The 20106-nt window shown below is 41.9% G+C and overlaps 1 protein-coding gene across 1 annotated transcript in view; it reads right to left on the bottom strand.

Moving 5' to 3' along the window:
* LOC137237569 (RNA exonuclease 1 homolog) overlaps nt 1-19503 on the bottom strand; it is a 77237-nt gene extending 57734 nt beyond the window's left edge. The window contains exons 1-2 of the mRNA XM_067761340.1: nt 19266-19503; nt 17989-19211 (exon numbers count right to left, since the gene is read on the bottom strand). Coding sequence (XP_067617441.1) covers nt 17989-19211; nt 19266-19389 — 1347 coding nt within the window. The 5' untranslated portion in view covers nt 19390-19503. The remainder of the gene's footprint in view (nt 1-17988; nt 19212-19265) is intronic.
* Nucleotides 19504-20106: the final 603 nt, after the last annotated feature.

Raw genomic sequence — 20106 nt, 5'->3', positions numbered from 1 at the left:
GTCAGGGTCATTTCGGTATTTTTTCCGGATCATTTAAGGATGGCTTTCAGGATTCGTCCGGGAACCCGTCAGGGTAATTTCTGGACTTTTCCGAGACTATTTCGGGATCATTTTGGGACCTTCCCAAGATCATTTCTGGATGGAATTCGGGATCTGTCCGGGATGCCGTCAGGGTCATTTTGGGACTATTAGGTGGTCATTTGAGGACCTTTCCGGCATTACTTCTGGATGGTTTTAGGTATCCGTTCAGGATCCCGTCGGAATAATTGCGGGACTTTTTCCGGATCATTTGGGGTCCCTTCCGGCATCATTCTGGATGTTTTTTGGGATTCGTCCGGCATCCCGTCGGGGTCATTTCGGGACTTTTTCTCGACTAATACCGGATCATTTGCGGGCCCTTTCGGCATCATTTCTAGATAGTTGTCGGGATCCGTTCGGGATCCCGTCAGGGTCTTTTCGGAACTATTAGGAGATCATTTGAGGACCTTTCCGGCATCATTTCTGGATAGTTTTTGGGATCCTTTCGGGGTCCCGTCAGGGTCATTTCGGGACTTCTTTGGGTCTATATTGGGATCATTTCTGGATGGTTTACGGGATCCGTCCAGGACCCCTTAAGGGTCATTTCGGGACTATTAGGTGATCATTTGAGGACCTTTCCGGCATCACTTCTGGATGATTTTCGGTATCCGTTCGGTATCCCGTCGGAATCATTGCGGGACTTTTTCGGAATCATTTGGGATCCCTTCCGGCATCATTTCTGGATGGTTTTCGGGATTGTTACTTTTCCGGGATAGTTTTTGGACCCTTCCGGGATCATTTCTGGATCTGTGCGGGATCCCATCTGGGTCATTTCCGGATCATTTAGGGGCTCTTCCGGCATCATTTCTGGATGGTTTTCGGGATCAGGTCGGGGTCATTTCGGGACTTTTTCGCGACTAATACGGGATCATTTGGGAACCCTTTCGGCATCATTTCTGTATGGTTTTCGCGATCCGTCGTGGATCCCCTCGGAGCCATTTCGGAACTTTTTCTGGAGTATGTCGAGGTAATTTGGGGACTTTTTCGGGATCATTTGGGGGCTCTTCCGGTATCATTTCTGGATGGTTTTCGGGATCCGTCCGGGATCCCGTCGGGGTCATTTCGGGACTTTTTCTCGACTAATACGGGATCATTTGGGGACCCTTTCGGCATCATTTCTGGATAGTTTTCGGGATCCGGACGGGGTCATTTCGGGACTATTTCGGGATCTTTTGGGGTACCTACCGGCATCATTTCTGGATGGTTTTTCGGGATCCGTCCGGGATCCCGTCGGGGTCATTTCGGGACTTTCTCGCGACTAATACGGGATCATTTGGGAACCCTTTCGGCATCATTTCTGGATGGTTTTCGGGATCCGCCCGGGATCCCATCAGGGTAATTTCGGGACTATTAGGGGACCTTTCCGGCATCATTTCTGGATAATTTTCGGAATCCGTCCGGGATGCCGACGAGGTCATTTTGGGACTATTTCGGGATCATTTGGGATACCTACCGGCATCATTTCTGGATGGTCTTTGGGATTCGTCCGGGATCCCGTCGGGGTCATTTCGGGACTTTTTCTCGACTAATACGGGATCATTTGCGGACCCTTCGGCATCATTTCTGGATAGTTGTCGGGATCCGTTCGGGATCCCGTCACGGTCATTTCGGGACTATTAGGGTACCATTTGAGGACCTTTCCGGCATCATTTCTGGATAGTTTTCGGAATTCTGTCGGGATCCCGTCAGGGTCATTTCGGGACTTTTTCGGTATCATTTAAGGATGGCTTTCTGGATTCGTCCGGGAACCCGTCAGGGTAATTTCTGGACTTTTCCGAGACTATTTCGGGATCATTTTGGGATCTTCCCAAGATCATTTCTGGATGGATTTCGGGATCTGTCCGGGATGCCGTCAGGGTCATTTTGGGACTATTAGGTGATCATTTGGGGACCTTTCCGCCATCACTTCTGAATGGTTTTCGGTATCCGTTCAGGATCCCGTCGGAATAATTGCGGGACTTTTTCTGGATCATTTGGGGTCCCTTCCGGTATCATTTCTGAATGGTTTTTGGGATTCGTCCGGCATCCCGTCGGGGTCATTTCGGGACTTTTTCTTGACTAATACGGGATCATTTGGGGATCCTCTAGGGGTCGTTTCGTAACTTTTTCTGTATTATTTTTGGATCATTTGGGGACCCTTCCGGCATAATTTCTTGATGGTTTGCCGGATCCATCAGGGTCATTTCGGGACCATTTTGGGATCATTTGGGGACCCTTCCGAGATCATTTCTGGATCCGTCCGGGATGCCGTAGGAGCCATTTCGGGATTTTTCGTTACTTTTCCGGGATAGTTTTTGGACCCTTGCGGGATCATTTCTGGATCTGTGCGGGATCCCATCTGGGTCATTTCCGGACCCTTTCGGGATCATTTTGGTATCCTTCCGGAATCATTTCTGTATGGTTTTCGCGATCCGTCGGGGATCCCCTCGGAGCCATTTCGGAACTTTTTCTGGAGTATGTCGGGATAATTTAAGGACCCTTCCTGGATATTTTCTGGATGGTTTTTGAGATCCGCCCGGGAGCCCGTCAGGGTCATTTCGGAACCTTTTCGGGATCATTTTGGAACACCTTCAGGGATCATTTCTGTGTGGTTCTCTGGATACGTCTAGAATCGTGTCGCTGTCATTTCGGGTTTTTTGGGGCTATTCCGGGAACTTTTGGAGACCCTTCCGGGGCATTTCTTGATGGTTTTCGGGATCCGTCCGCGATAGCGTGGGGGTCATTTCGTAGCGTTTTCTGGATATTTGGGATCCTATCAGGTTATTTATTTATTTATTTATTTAAAATACACATATAAGACATAGTCTTTTACAGTGCCATATTTGCTATTATTCTTATTACTAGTACAAAGTAAGTTTAAAAGCTAGAAACAAAAATAGAAGTAACATTCAAACCATACAGCATATGTTCCATGGAGGTAAGTAAAAAAGAAAAAGAAAAAGTAAAATACAAAAGAATGTTCAAGAACAAAGGGTGCGATGTACAGCTAATTTGAAGCACTTAGGATTTGATTCTAATTTTACTTTATTAGGCAAAGCATTCCACAACTGCACAGCCCTAACGAAAAACATTCTCGATGTTACTGAATACTTAAAATACAGTACAATTAGATTGCAAGTACGGGATGATTGTGCGAAAGTAAGTTTTACAAAAAGGCATTCCGGCGTACGAGAAAAGATAATCTTATGTATAAATATTAGTAAACGACGGTCAAAGAATGCTGAAAAACTGCATTCAAGAATAGTTTTTGAGAAGTTCGAAATATGATCATATTTCCGTTTAAGATAGATATATCTGGCACAATTATTAATCAGTAGTTGATATTTGTTCATGGAAGCTTTATCCAGGCAACCATATATCAATTCATGGTAAGATATTATTGGTATTAATAGACTTTTGACAAGTTTAAGTTTTATATCTTCTCGAATAAAATAAGCCGTTTTCCATAAATGCCTTAACATATAATATAACCTACTAATTGAGGAATTCACATGATCAACACAAGTTAGGTGCTTATTTAAGATAAATCCAAGAGTTTTGACATTCTTCTCATATTTCACAACACTTCCATTTATAACTAGCGGAGAAATGCCATTCAGATTGTAGGAAAAATGTGAAATAGCGATCGCCTGTATTTTGGATGCATTAAGGTGTAGCTTGTTCTTTTTAGACCATTGAAATATAGCTTCTAAATCTTCATTTAATCGGCAAACTAAATCCTCTATTAAGCCAAGGGGGGCAGAAAGGTATATCTGAGCATCATCCGCGTAGAGGTGAATGGATACTTTACGACAGCATTTTTCTATGTCATTAATGTACAAACTAAATAAAATTGGACCAAGAATAGAACCCTGTGGAACCCCAGATTTTACTGGTAATAACCTGGATCCACGATCCCCACATATTACCCGTTGGTACCTGTTTGTCAAATAGCTCTCAAGCAGCTTCACAGCATCGCTACTGAATCCAAAATATTTTTTTAGCTTATGCAGGAGAATTCTGTGGCAGACCGTGTCGAATGCCTTAGAGAAGTCCAATAACGTAAGAATTGTGAGTTCGCCATTGTCAAATTTTGGTCATATGTCTTCTAAAACCTTGAGCATAGCGGTTGAGCAACTATGTCCAATGCGATAACCTGATTGATTTTCCGAAAGCAAATTTTCTTCAGTCAGATATTTCCTAATCTGGTTCGATAAGAGCTTTTCCAAAACTTTTGATAAGCAGGGAAGAATACTTATTGGCCGAAAATCACATGGTTGGGAAGCATTAACCTTTTTTGGAATAGGTATAATATTAGCCACCTTCCAAGCATCAGGAAAACTTAGAGATGTTAAAGCAAAATTTAAAATATGCGTTAATGGCGCAATCACATATGGTAATATAAGTTTAATAAATCTTAGACTTATTTTATCTTCCCCTGTTGCATTTGATTTTATTGAAAATATGGATTGTATTGTTTCAGATTCAGTAATATTAGAAAAGTTAAATTTACTGCACCAGTCAAGCAAAGAATCGTCGCTGGAAATATTTGACTCTCTCTCATTCGGTAACTTGGTAGCAAAGAAATCATTCATTACATCAGCCTCAATCGAGCATTCCGATTTTAAATCATTCTTAATACCAAGTTGTTTTAGATTATTCCAGAGAATCTTTGGTGGTAGACATAGATCAAGTTTGCTTCGGAAATAACCCCTTTTGGCATCCCTAGTAATTTTCGTAGCTCTGTTTCGCAATATCTTATAAGCCTGCCAGTTTTCTTCACAAGGAGATTTCCTCCAAAGTGAATAGCTTTTATTTCTTGCTTTTATTGCCTGAAGTACATCTCGACTGAACCATGGTTGCTTATTTTTGTTCACTCTAATTTTCTTAAGTGGGACATATTTATCAAATAGGTAGTTAACCAAATTGGAAAAATTTTCAACTTTTTTATTTATGTCTGCTTCAAACCAACTGTCATTCAAGGGAGTGAAGATGCTTCAGCAGCTAAAGCTCTGATATTGATTCTACTGAAATCACGAACGTACTGGTTGCTAATGGAGATAGTATTCGTAGATTGCAAAACTACATTATAACTCAAAAAAATTAAGTCATGGTCGCTAATACCTCCCAGAGAAAGCTGATCAAAATGTAAGACATTGCCCATGTCAGCCACACAAAATACATCAAGTAAACTAGGTTTGCAATGGGGTCCGAAACGAGTAGCAAGTTTATTTACAACTTCCAATCCTACGCCTGAAATGCTATCAACAAAATGTTTGGACCGATCGTTTTCCACAAGCAAATCAATATTTAAGTCTCCACACAAGAGTATGTGTTCATAAATTGCACTATATTTATCGAAACTCTTAAAAAAGTTACCCAAATCATATGACTTTTTCGGATTATATACACATACAACAAGGCAACGCTCAAAATTATTGAAGAACTCAAACATCAAAAACTCCACAGGATCAAGTTGATCCGACCTGTCAATTACTCTTCCCTGCAATGCCTTTTTATAATAGATCGCAATACCACCACCGCGCTTGTCTTGCTGTCTGTCATTCCTTACAATACCGTAATCAAGAAATTGGTAATTATAATCAGCCATATCATTCTGAAACCAAGTTTCAGTAATACACAAGACATCAATACACGCAGAGCTAAAAACGTGATTTAAGTAATCAAGTTTTGTTTGATTTAAACTTCTCGAGTTAAAATGACAAACCTGAAATCCAGGATGACAATCACTCAAAATCTTCAGTACTATCTTATTGTTGCATTCATTAGAGCCAACAGCTGAGCTATTTACCTTCATAAATAAATCCACAAGTGTGCGTTTCAAATTGCCAACATACTAGAGTGCATAACAGAGAAGGGTCAACAGGAGAGTACATATGAAAAGTGGTTAAAGAATAAAATAAAAACTTAAACATATTAATAAATATTCCTAATGCAAAAGAACAAAGAAATATAACTAAAAGTATGGTCATATTAATCAGCTGCTCCTTTTCCATCTACGGTGCTCAAAAGAGAATCCACTTCCTCTTTGCTAGCTATCAATTTAGGCTCTTCATTGGGCTTTAATCGTACAAAAACTTTTCCACGAACTAAGAACGCAGATGCTAAAAGCCTCTTTTTCTTCATCTTCGTAGTATAAGACATAACTTCTCTTAGTCTCTTTGGCAAACTCTCATGTATATAAACAGATCCATAGCCAGGTATATTAATATCCGACAGCACAAGCGATCTCTGTTTATGTTTACAAAATGCAGCAATAGACTTAAACAACTGGTTTCGTTCGCGCGCGTAGAGCACAGTTTTTCAACAATAGGCATGACACTAATGTTATTGCTGTTGTTTTGCGTTTTGCTTTTTGCTTTTCTTATTCTAAAAGCATCACGCAATGGTGGTGGGGTGAGTTTCACAGCTTTGCATATGTTGGCGAATATATCAGGCAAACTCTCTTCGGAATCAAGTGGGATACCATTAATAATAATGTCAGTAGCGACTGCGCTGCTTTCTAGCTCGTTAAGCTGGCTCCGCTTATCAGCTCATTTAGTTCTTTTTTTACTCAATTACAAAAATAAAAAGCATTAGACAGAAAACAAAATTTTAAACAGATAACTTGATAAGCAGGCTAACGCGAATAGCCCATATATTTAAATATCTCCTTGCGGACGGGGCCGCGGGTAAAGGCTAGTTGACAATAAACAAAAATCCAGCATTATCAGTGATTTGCACCAGATGGCGCAACACTGAATAAATATAGTTGGTAAAAAGCAGGCATGCTTAACGAACGAAACGATATCATTTCGTTACGATAATCAACGCTAATAAACGAAACGAAGTCATTTCGTTTCGTTTATTAACGTTAAGAACGACAAATTAACGTTAATTTGACGATCTTAACGTTAATAAACGAAACGAAGTGACTTCGTTTCGTTTATTAGCGTTGATTATCGTAACGAAATGATATCGTTTCGTTCGTTAAGCATGCCTGGTAAAAAGGAATAGAAGTAGCAAACTTGTCAGTCAAACAAACCACCGCTGTATAGCTAAATGGTTAGCGCAGCATGCCTAAAGCGTACTGATGATGAAGGCTTAGCACCCTTCGAAATGGATCTATCTGCGCAGCTATGGCAGGTTGTCTGAAAAATTTTCTACTTACTATTCCAAAAACAAAATACAATTTTTCAAATTTAGAAAAATTAAAAAATAACAATAGTTATCATTAGAAAAAAATTATTGTTCTGGCCTTGAGCTCGAATCGAACATTGAATCATTTATCAATAGGCCGATAAAAACAAAAACAATTGTTAATAAACCATGAGCACTTGGGAATGTCAAACAAAGTAATTGACAATAAACAAAAATCCAGCATTATCAGTGATTTGCACCAGATGGCGCAACACTGAATAAATATAGTTGGTAAAAAGGAATAGAAGTAGCAAATTTGCCAGTCAAACAAACCACCGCTGTATAGCTAAATGGTTAGCGCAACATGCCTAAAGCGTACTGATGATGAAGGCTTAGCACCCTTCGAAATGGATCTATCTGCGCAGCTATGGCAGGTTGTCTGAAAAATTTTCTACTTACTATTCCAAAAACAAAATACAATTTTTCAAATTTAGAAAAATTAAAAAATAACAATAATTATCATTAGAAAAAAATTATTGTTCTGGCCTTGAGCTCGAATCGAACCTTGAATCATTTATCAATAGGCCGATAAAAACAAAAACAATTGTTAATAAACCATGAGAACTTGGGAATGTCAAACAAAGTAATTGACAATAAATAAAAATCCAGCATTATCAGTGATTTGCACCAGATGGCGCAACACTGAATAAATATAGTCGGTAAAAAGGAATAGAAGTAGCAAATTTGCCAGTCAAACAAACCACCGCTGTATAGCTAAATGGTTAGCGCAGCATGCCTAAAGCGTACTGATGATGAAGGCTTAGCACCCTTCGAAATGGATCTATCTGCGCAGCTATGGCAGGTTGTCTGAAAAATTTTCTACTTACTATTCCAAAAACAAAATACAATTTTTCAAATTTAGAAAAATTAAAAAATAACAATAATTATCATTAGAAAAAAATTATTGTTCTGGCCTGGAGCTCGAATCGAACCTTGAATCATTTATCAATAGGCCGATAAAAACAAAAACAATTGTTAATAAACCATGAGCACTTGGGAATGGCAAACAAAGTAATTGACAATAAACAAAAATCCAGCATTATCAGTGATTTGCACCAGATGGCGCAACACTGAATAAATAAACGTGGTAAAAAGGAATAGAAGTAGCAAATTTGCCAGTCAAACAAACTACCGCTGTATAGCTAAATGGTTAGCGCAGCATGCCTAAAGCGTACTGATGATGAAGGCTTAGCACCCTTCGAAATGGATCTATCTGCGCAGCTATGGCAGGTTGTCTGAAAAATTTTCTACTTACTATTCCAAAAACAAAATACAATTTTTCAAATTTAGAAAAATTAAAAAATAACAATAATTATCATTAGAAAAAAATTATTGTTCTGGCCTTGAGCTCGAATCGAACCTTGAATCATTTATCAATAGGCCGATAAAAACAAAAACAATTGTTAATAAACCATGAGCACTTGGGAATGTCAAACAAAGTAATTGACAATAAATAAAAATTCAGCATTATCAGTGATTTGCACCAGATGACGCAACACTGAATAAATATAGTTGGTAAAAAGGAATAGAAGTAGCAACTTTGCCAGTCAAACAAACCACCGCTGTATAGCTAAATGGTTAGCGCAGCATGCCTAAAGCGTGCTGATGATGAAGGCGTAGCACACTTCGAAATGCATCTATCTGCGCAGCTATGGCAGGTTGTCTAAAAAATTTTCTACTTACTATTCCAAAAACAAAATACAATTTTTCAAATTTAGAAAAATTAAAAAATAACAATAATTATCATTAGAAAAAAATTATTGTTCTGGCCTTGAGCTCGAATCGAACCTTGAATCATTTATAAATAGGCGGATAAAAACAAAAACAATTGTTATAATTTTTAGTTTATTATGTGCATTTTTAAGTAATTATTATTTTGTTTGCTCTTAATTTATTAAAAATTTGTTGTGATCACAAAGAATGGATATAAATATCAATTCAATCGCACTTTGATAGTGTAGAGTTTTTATCTTATCGCATTTTTAACAAATTTTAGTCGAGAACTCTTTCTTTGTTATAACTGAGTAATTTTCGTTGTTTTAATTTTGTAACTAGTTTTTTTAATGTTAAAACTTTTATTCCAAGGTCAAAAATATTTGTTACACACTAACAACTGTTTACTGTTGAAATATGTCTATCGTCACTGCTGTCAGACAAGCGGCAAATTTGGAGCGTTTTAAGTTTTTTTCATCACGTCGATTCTTTAAATTTTTTGTTATTGTTTGCACACAAAAAAAAATATTTTTAGTAGTTGGTTAACCACCAAATTCGTTACTTCCATACGCCTTTGGAACTCCCTTCCAACAAGACTAAGCCAATTAGGAAATGATCTGCACTTCAAAATTTAGTTAACCACTTATTATAACATTTTGTAAGCCAGAAGTTTTTTCTGTAATCATACTAATGAAAATGTAATATGTTGTTGTTGCGGAAGGTTTTAAGACCGTGGCAAACTCCTGTAGGAACGAAAACGGCGACCTTGTAACTGATGTCCACAGAATGCTTAGATTATGGAGGGGACTCTTCTCTGCTCTCCTAAATGGAGGCAGCAATTCACCTCGCAGAGATGAAGAACCCGATCCGGCAATCGATGATGATGGAATATATGTCCCCCGCCCGATTATGACGAAGTTAGAATAGCAATAACCAGATTGAAAAACAACAAGGCCGTGGGCGCTGATGGATTGCCTGCGGAGCTATTCAAGTACGGCGACGAGGAGTTGGTAAGGCGCATGCAGCAGCTTCTTAGCAAAATATGGGCGGGCGAGTGCATGCCCGACGGTTGGAATCTAAGTGTTCTTTGCCCAGTCCACAAGAAGGGGGATACTGCAAAATGCACCAACTATCGTGGAATCAGTCTTCTTAATATCGCATATAAGGTCCTTTCAAGTGTATTGTGCGAAAGATTAACCGCGAACCGGCTGATTGGACCTTATCAGTGCGGCTTCAGACCTGGTAAATCTAGGATCGACCAGATTTTCACAATGCGCCAAATCTTGGAAAAAACCCGTGAAAAGAGAATCGACACACATCACCTCTTCGTCTACTTTAAAGCCGCCTTCGACAGCACGAAAAGGAGCTGCCTATATGCCGCTATGTCTGAATTTGGTTTCCCCGCAAAACTTATACGGCTGTGCAAAATGACGTTGAGCAACACCATCAGCTCAGTCAGAATTGGGAAGGACCTCTCAGAGCCGTTCGAAACTAAACGAGGTTTCAGACAGGGTGACCCCCTATCGTGCGATTTCTTTAATTTGATGCTGGAGAAAATTATACTAGCTGCAGAACTTAACCGCACTGGAACAATATTCCTATAAGAGCGTGCAATTACTGGCATATGCTGATGACATTGATATCATCGGCTTAAACACCCGCGCTGTTAGTTCTGCTTACTCAAAACTGAAAAAAGAAGCGGTAAAGATGGGTTTGATGGTGAATGAGGACAAAACGAAGTACCTGCTGTCATCGAGCAAAGAGTCAGCGCATACGCGCCTTGGCAACCACGCTACTGTTGGCAGCCATAACTTCGAAATAGTAAAAGACTTCGTTTATATGGGAACCAGCATCAACACTAGCAACAACATCAGCACTGAAATCCAGCGAAGAATCAATCTTGCCAATAAATGCTACTTTGGACTAGGTAGGCAATTGAAAAGTAAAGTCCTCTCTCGGCGAACGAAAATCATACTCTACAAGTCACTTATCGTACCCGTCCTGCTATATGGGGCAGAAGCATGGACCATGACAACAGCAGATGAAGCGGCTTTGGGAGTTTTCGAGAGAAAAGTTCTTCGAAAGATTAAAGGACCTCTACGCGTTGGCGAGTACCGAAGAAGATTTAATGACGAGCTGTACGAGCTATACGCAGATATCAACATAGTCTAGCGAATTAAAACGCAGCGGCTGCGCTGGCTAGGCCATGTTATGCGAATTAAAGATGATGCTCCGGCCAAGAAAGTGTTTCTATCGGAACCCGCCTATGGAAGCAGAGGTAGTGGGCGGCCCCCACTCCGTTGGAAGGACCAGGTGGAAAACGATTTACATTTCCTTGGTGTGACCAATTGGTGCCGGTTGGCGAAGCGAAGGAGCGACTGGCGCGCCTTGTTGGACGGCCATAACCGTTTAGACGGTTAAGCGCCAATTAAGTACATAAGTAAGTAAGTTGTTGTAGCGATAAGGACACTTCCCGGAGGTTTTGGATAGTGTTATTAATGTTGATGGTCCTTTGTCGGATATAGATCCGGTACGTTCCGGTTACAAGCACCATTTGTTGTGCTACGAAAATATTCAAATTAATAAATACCAAACACTAACAAAAAAACGTATCAGGAGCTAATTGCAAAAAGTTTGTATAACAGAAGTACGCGGTGCGTCGGATGTGTATGTCAACCGTCCGATTATCGCAGGAGCGTGGGTCCAAATCCCACTCCCACGAGAAAAGGATGTGTAAGCCTTAAATTTTGTTTTAAGGCTAAATATACATTTAATAATAGTAATATTAACAATAATAATAATTTATTTATTGGTTGGCGCCTTTGAAAATTTAAAAAGAAATTGTTGGCTATTATATACTAACGAGAGTGATTCGGGCAGCCGTCAGTTGCTATTCCAGCGAATTCGGCTAGTTTTTCTATATGCCTAGGAAGATAGAGCCAAGCGTCGTAGACTACATCAGGTAGTCTAAAGCAGTACACCACATGACCTTAAGTAATAAGATCTGACCGGCCAATTGAGGTTCAAAAAAGCAATAAAAAACAGGTTGTTGTTGTTGTAGCGATAAGGTTACTCCACGAAGGCTTTGGGGAGTGTTATCGATGCGATGGTCCTTTGCCGGATGCAGACCCGGTACGCTCCGGTAACACAGCACCATTAAGGTGCTAGCCCGACCATCTCGGGAACGATTTATATGGCCACATTAAACCTTCAGGCCATCCCTCCCTCCCCACCCCCAAGTTCCATGAGGAGCTTGGGGTCGCCAGAGCCTCGGCTGTTAATGAAACAGGTTGACAATTGGGTTTGGAGAACCTATATATTGCGCTGGCAACCTGAAAAGGTTGCGCTACACAACCCCTTGAATCTGGTATTTTAGTCGCCTCTTACGACCCACCTACCGCGGATATATTCTAACCCCCTGACCCGCTGGGGGGAAAAAAACACACGTCTGAAATTACAGAAGGGTTGAAGAAACTGATTGAAATTTGAGCGATTATATAAAAAAAAAAAACAGGTCGACATGGGTTCTAAGTTAATAATATATCGTTCAGATCGTATACATCGGGGCTTCGTGGTGTCACACCCTATTCAAAAAAGATATTTACTCTCCTGGGTTTTTAGGATTATTTGAATAAAAGTAATTATTTTACCACTATAATTGCCATTTTTGTATGTCAATTTTTTCCTGATAATCAACGGAACTTGAAACAATATGGTTTATACAAGGCCCTGTTATCCAAGTGCATTCGCTATCCAAGGCAGTCGGTTCTATGTACCGGAGCGACTCGGGATTTTTCCCGACCAAGGACTGGGTCGGTTGGGATGGTTGCATCGGACAGGTTGTTCTGGGCTTGATCCCAAAACCCAACGTCCACGTAACTTTTATAAATCTTTTGTGGCTCCTTGCTGTTCACGCCCAAGGGCGTCCCGTAGTCTACGTCTAAGCGCCCCCCACTACCTTCCAGCAGCCCCGCTGCTCAACAAGCCACAACAAGTACCCGCTGCTGCTGTTGTTGTTGTTGCTCGCGCCCACGGCGCCAACAACTCAAACAGCTGCTACCACGCATAACTACAATCTTCGTAGTAGAGTTGGAAGCAATGCTGAGCAACAGCCCCTGCCCCCGTCTTCTCCCCCCCTCTTTTCCGGCAGAAATCGTGTAGGTGAGGGAAACATACTCTTAGTCCCTACCTCCGTTTGCACCGTTTGCCAGCACAGAATATATATGTTTGCGACATCCGCCCAATGCAGCTCCTGCCTTGGGTGGTGCCACTTCCCTAGATGTTCTGGTCTCCGCGACGGCAACCCCCCGACGGGTTTCATCGCGCCATGTTGCCAGGTCGCAAACCCAAATCATCCGGGTACCCCAATGCTTGTCCAAGGACGCCCAGTCCTAGGGCCACAACAGCAATTGCGTCCTGGCCTTCCCCAACCCAGGAGTAGTCACCCGTCACTTACCCCCAGAGTGGCGGCGTCTCCCCTTATGCACTTCAGAATTCTGCAGTTAAATTGTAATGGACTAACTGGGAAGATTACGGAGATAGTCGATTTCATGAAGCGGCACAACATCCGCATTGCTGCGATTCAAGAGACTAAACTCACAGCAAGATCTGCATTGCAGACCTGCTCTGGGTATAACGTCCACAGGAAAGACCGCGAGAGCGGAAATGGAGGCGGTCTCGCGTTTATCATACACCACTCTGTGCAATATTATATATTTGATCCTGGCATCGACCGCAGGGACAATGTCTTAGAACGTCAAGGCCTATCTGTCCGGTCAGGCGATGCAAACCTAGAAATCATCAACATCTACATCCCTCCTGCCACCTGTTGCCCCAGTGGATACCGCCCTAATATCAGGGCCTTACTCACTGGCAACAATCGCGTTATCTTAGGCGAGATCAATGCCCATCATGATCTATGGCATTCAAACTTGCGGGCGGACAGTAGGGGCGAGATGTTGGCGGATCAAATAGAAGAAACGACGTTCTGCACAATAAACGGAGACGCCCCCACACGTATGGTAGGAAGCTGTCACAGCTCGCCAGATATCTCAATCGTGAGCGCAGAACTCGTAAACTGCGTCAACTGGCAGCCGATGGTAACATTGGCATCCGACCACCTGCCCATACTTATTTCGCTTGAGCGTAACGCCGACTTCATCGTCACTGAAAAACGCACTTTCATAAAATTCAAAAAAGGAAAGTGGGAAGAATATAAATCCTTCATAGACAGCCGCCTAGCTGCCCTCCCTATCCCGACTGATGCCCGCCAAGGGGAGCGTGCCTTCCGTAAGGTCATTAAATCCGCCTCGGCACATTTCATTCCCGCCGGGAGAATTCCCGAAATCCGGATCACTTCCCGGCGGAGGCCGCAAACTTAGCGAGAGAACGTGACCTTATAAGACAGCTTGACCCAGGCGACCCCCAAATAAGGGATATAAACCAACGCATCAGATTGCTTGTAGATGAACACAAGCGTGCGAAATGGGAGGAGCATCTAAGAGGTTGTAACCTCTCTACCGGTGTGGGTAAACTTTGGTCCACCGTAAAGTCCCTATCGAATCCGACTAAGCACAAAGACAAAGTTTCCATCGCCTTTGGCGACAAAGTGCTGTCGGACGCGAAAAAATGCGCGAGCGCTTTCTGCCGACAATATATAATGCATCCTACGGTCGACAAAGATAGACGGAGAGCCAATAGACGCGCACATAAACACAAATTCAGCGCGTCACCAATCACAATCACCGCAAAAGAGGTTGAGGACGCCATTGGTCGTGCTAAACCATCCAAAGCAGTGGGCCCAGACGGCATAGCCATGGCGATGCTTAAAAACCTAGGAAAAGAGGGGTTCAAATATTTAGCGCATGTCTTCAATCTGTCTCTTTCCACCTTTGTCATACCTGAGAAATGGAAAATGGCCAAGGTGGTCCCGCTACTAAAGCCTGGGAAACCAGCTAAAATAGGTGAGTCGTATCGTCCGATATCTCTCCTATCGCCAGTGGCAAAGACGCTTGAAGCCATTTTGCTCCCTTATTTCCAAGCAAATTTGCAGCTAGCCCCTCATCGGCATGGCTTCAGAAAACTCCATAGCACCACCACCGCGCTAAATGCCATTAGCACCCAGATAAAATGCGGTTTAAATCAATACCCCCACCATAGAACAGTACTCGTAGCGCTAGACCTATCAAAAGCTTTTGATACGGTCAACCATGGCTCGTTACTGCAGGACCTGGAAAGGTCTACCCTTCCCCCATGTCTTAAAAGGTGGACCGCAAATTATCTGGGTGGTCGGCAGGCATCGGTGCAATTTACGAAACATCAAAACCAAGGAGAATTAAACAGGGGGTGCCACAGGGTGGTGTCCTATCCCCACTTTTTTTTAATTTCTACATATCTAAGCTACCTTCACCACTTATTTCGCTTGAGCGTAACGCCGACTTCATCGTCACTGAAAAACGCACTTTCATAAAATTCAAAAAAGGAAAGTGGGAAGAATATAAATCCTTCACAGACAGCCGCCTAGCTGCCCTCCCTATCCCGACTGATGCCCGCCAAGGGGAGCGTCCCTTCCGTAAGGTCATTAAATCCGCCTCGGCACATTTCATTCCCGCCGGGAGAATTCCCGAAATCCGGATCACTTCCCGGCGGAGGCCGCAAACTTAGCGAGAGAACGTGACCTTATAAGACAGCTTGACCCAGGCGACCCCCAAATAAGGGATATAAACCAACGCATCAGATTGCTTGTAGATGAACACAAGCGGGCGAAATGGGAGGAGCATCTAAGAGGTTGTAACCTCTCTACCGGTGTGGGTAAACTTTGGTCCACCGTAAAGTCCCTATCGAATCCGACTAAGCACAAAGACAAAGTTTCCATCGCCTTTGGCGACAAAGTGCTGTCGGACGCGAAAAAATGCGCGAGCGCTTTCTGCCGACAATATATAATGCATCCTACGGTCGACAAAGATAGACGGAGAGCCAATACGCACATAAACACAAATTCAGCGCGTCACCAATCACCATCACCGCAAAAGAGGTTGAGGACGCCATTGGTCGTGCTAAACCATCCAAAGCAGTGGGCCCAGACGGCATAGCCATGCCGATGCTTAAAAACCTAGGGAAAGAGGGGTTCAAATATTTAGCGCATGTCTTCAATCTGTCTCTTTCCACCTTTGTCATACCTGAGAAATGGAAAATGGCCAAGGTGGTCCCGCTACTAAAGCCTGGGAAACCAGCTAACATAGGTGAGTCGTATCGTCCGATATCTCTCCTATCGCCAGTGGCAAAGACGCTTGAAGCCATTTTGCTCCCTTATTTCCAAGCAAATTTGCAGCTAGCCCTTCATCAGCATGGCTTCAGAAAACTCCATAGCACCACTACCGCGCTAAATGCCATTAGCACCCAGATAAATTGCGGTTTAAATCAATACCCCCACCATAGAACAGTACTCGTAGCGCTAGACCTATCAAAAGCTTTTGATACGGTCAACCATGGCTCGTTACTGCAGGACCTGGAAGGGTCTACCCTTCCCCCATGTCTTAAAAGGTGGACCGCAAATTATCTGGGTGGTCGGCAGGCATCGGTGCAATTTACGAAACATCAAAACCAAGGAGAATTAAACAGGGGGTGCCACAGGGTGGTGTCCTATCCCCACTTTTTTTTAATTTCTACATATCTAAGCTACCTTCACCACCGGAAGGAGTCACAATCGTTTCCTACGCCGATGACTGCACAATAATGGCCACAGGGCCAGGCCCAAAGATCGATGCGCTATGCAATAAAATAAACGGCTACCTCCCTGATCTCTCCAGTTTTTTCGCCTCGCGAAACCTGGCATTATCACCGACCAAATCTTCCGCGACCTTATTTACAACATGGACGCCCCAAATGTCGACCATTTTGAACATCCACGTCGATGGCACTACGCTACCGACTGTCCGACACCCCAAAATCTTGGGTGTGATGTTTGATCAGGATCTACATTTTGGTGAGCACGCAGCCGCAATTGTTCCGAGAATTCAGAGCCGTAACAAAATCCTCAAATCCCTCGCTGGCAGTACTTGGGGAAAAGATAAAGAAACGCTCATGACTACATACAAAGCAATTAGCCAGCCGATTACGTGCTACGCGTCACCCATATGGTCGCCAAGCCTAAAAATCACCCACTGGAAGAAACTTCAGGCCTGCCCAAATACTGCTCTCAGAATCGCCACGGGCTGTCTTCTTATGTCCCCAGAACACCATCTGCATAATGAGGCGAGAATACTCCCCATCAGGGAGAGAAATGAGATGCTAACCAAACAGTTCCTGTTGAATACCCAGAAACCTGGGCATCCCAACAGACATCTGATTGATGAGCCAACACCGCCTAGGGACTTTAGGAGTCATCTCCGTAAGCATTTTGAGGAAATACGGCACCTGAGAACCCAGCCGTATGAAGTGAAAAAACACAAGCAGGTCCTTGGTGAACTCCATAAACAGGCGTCGGACCTTTATGCCGGGAATTTCCCGGTGAATCCAGTACTTAACGAAAATTATCCAAAACTTGCGGAAGAGGAACGCATACTCCCCAGGGAAACGCGTGTCACTCTTGCTCAACTTCGTTCTGGATACTGTAACAGGTTAAACTCTTACCTATTCAGAATCAACCCCGACATACAAAATGTATGCCCCGCTTGCAATGTGTCCCCACATGACACCAACCATCTCTTCAATTGTAATGTGGAACCAACGCCTCTAACACCCCTTTCCTTATGGTCCACCCCTGTTGAAACGGCAAGTTTCCTTGGACTCCCGTTAGAGGATATTGATGACAATTTGTGATCGGTTGCGGATATTAGGTGGGGCGAGCATTGCTACAACAAAACCAACAACATCCAAGTGCATTCTCAGACTATAAGTCTTATTCAAATGGGTACTCAACCTATCTCAGTCTTTTGGGGTATTATAAATGGTAAAACAAAAATATGTCACTCATTAAAATACACGTTTTAAATCATTTACAATAAAATGAATACTGACTTGCATAGCGTTGCGTATATGATTAGGCTTGCGCAACAATATTGGAGATTGTATCTTTAACTTGTCTGCGTTTTCGTAGGCGACGCGTTTTTTGGATAAATTAGCGCTATTAACGGTCTCATCATCCTGCGAGTGCTTACGTTTCAGCGGATTTATTGAGGCATTTGTATTATTTGTTTTATTACTTCCATTGTTATCCTTGTGCATTGACGCAAAATCTTTTTCTAATTGTTCATAAATCATCTGACATTCCTTATCAATTTCTTCTGACGTTGGTAACATATCAGGTACCTTTTCGCTTAGTACTTCTATATTATAGTTCTCTAATGGCGCAGAGTTAGTTGAGGGTGCATGTTTTACACTGTTTGATTGGGTGTGAACTTGTGATTTTGATGATGGTGCTGATTTACTTGAACTACTACGATGCTTGTTAGAATTTTCTCTACTTTCAGATGAAGTAGAAGATGGGCGATCTTTTTTTGAATATGACGATGACGACGACGTCTTTGATTTTGATGAGGAGATGGTTTTATGTTCATTTTTCCTTTCGTGATGACTTCTTTTTTTATCTTTTCCACTTTTAGAACTTTCATCTCGCTTATGCTCTTTGTATTTTTTACCTTCTGACTTATGCTTATCTTTAGTTTTTTCCTTTGTAATCTCTTTTTGTATAACTACTTTATCTTGAGATCTATGGTGTTGCTGTTCAACAACTGCTTCCTTTTTTATGGCGGCGGAGTGTTCTAATTCAACCTCCTTACTACCGCACGAGGAATTTTTTTCTTTATTATTAATAAATGCTTTTTTTTTATTGACATTGTGTTCTAAGTCCTTATCTCTGGATTTCTTTTTTATATTTGTATCAGTGCTTAGAATCATTGCAACTTCACTTTGGTTTTTGTTCTCGGATTCACCGTTTTTGTCAGCTACTTCATCATCAAATATTTCGCTTAGTTCATTTAATTCCTCTTCACAATCGTCCAAATTTAAACTATACATTGCATTGCTATCATTTTTGCAAGTTCCTGGTATATAAATTGGTGCATGTATTTCAATTGGTTTATAAGGCTTTGAAGGGCTAGCATTCAATGCTGGTTTTTCTGGCTGATATTCCAATTTCGGTTTAGACTTTGCCATGGTCGAGGGTAAGGGTGGTAAGGGTAGTAGTTTGGGGGTAGGCTTATACTCCGGTACCGATACACTTTCCGATGCTTGATTTTCATCTGTAGTCCAAAGGATTATTAAAACGGAATATAGTAAAAAAAGGACCAACTTACCTTTCCTGACATGCTTAAAATGGCAGTAGGGCCTATGGCATGACATCGAACCAATGTTCGCATTACTTGCTCCCGCGTAATATGGGCACGGGAATCCTTTGAATAGGCCAAGCGAAGGTAACATTTTTTCTTCAGTTTCTAAAAGTTCATTGTAAAAAAATTGAACTTCCTAAGTGAACTAATTAATTTCATCAAAGCATTCTACACCATGAGTAATAAAGTTGTCGGCAGCAAAATTTATGAAGTAGAACAGATGCAGGGTGCTTCAAAGAATTTAGAATTATAAGTTTTTAAAACCGGGTAGGACCGATTCACAACTTGTGTGATAAAAAAAATAGTTAGGCCTAGTTTCAACTATGCATTTATATTCGAGTTTAAGGCCCCGTTTTGCAGTACAAGTTCAACTCACTTTATCAGTTAAACTACGCTTAAACTTATTCTGCAGTTTTTCAGTTTACTTTCACTCAAGTTTAAGCTAAGCTTAAGCGGCCGATCTGTTAGGGTTAAACTCTATGTAACCTATCAGTTATTCGCGTTCGTTCGAAATGGCGTCGAATATACCCAACAAGCTGTTATAGTCCACTTGGGAGAGTCAACCTTGGATAGTGATAGGGAAAAATAGTTGCCTGGGGTGGTTACACACCCTCTTTACTAATTTAGTGCAGGTGGCATCTCCGAGAATTTTATCCCATCAGCTGATTTTTTTCTTCCATTTCGCTGGTATAGAGACTGTCAAAAAGGATAACGAAAGCAAACATAATCAACACGTGCTAATTACTGCTGCATGATAGTGAATATTGTTTTTTTTTTCAGCGCTTAAAGCGACTTCGATTGGTAAGTC

This window comes from Eurosta solidaginis, chromosome 1 (assembly GCF_040869045.1).
Source record: "Eurosta solidaginis isolate ZX-2024a chromosome 1, ASM4086904v1, whole genome shotgun sequence".
NCBI lineage: Eukaryota > Metazoa > Arthropoda > Insecta > Diptera > Tephritidae > Eurosta > Eurosta solidaginis.
This window is presented reverse-complemented; position numbering and strand designations above follow the sequence as displayed.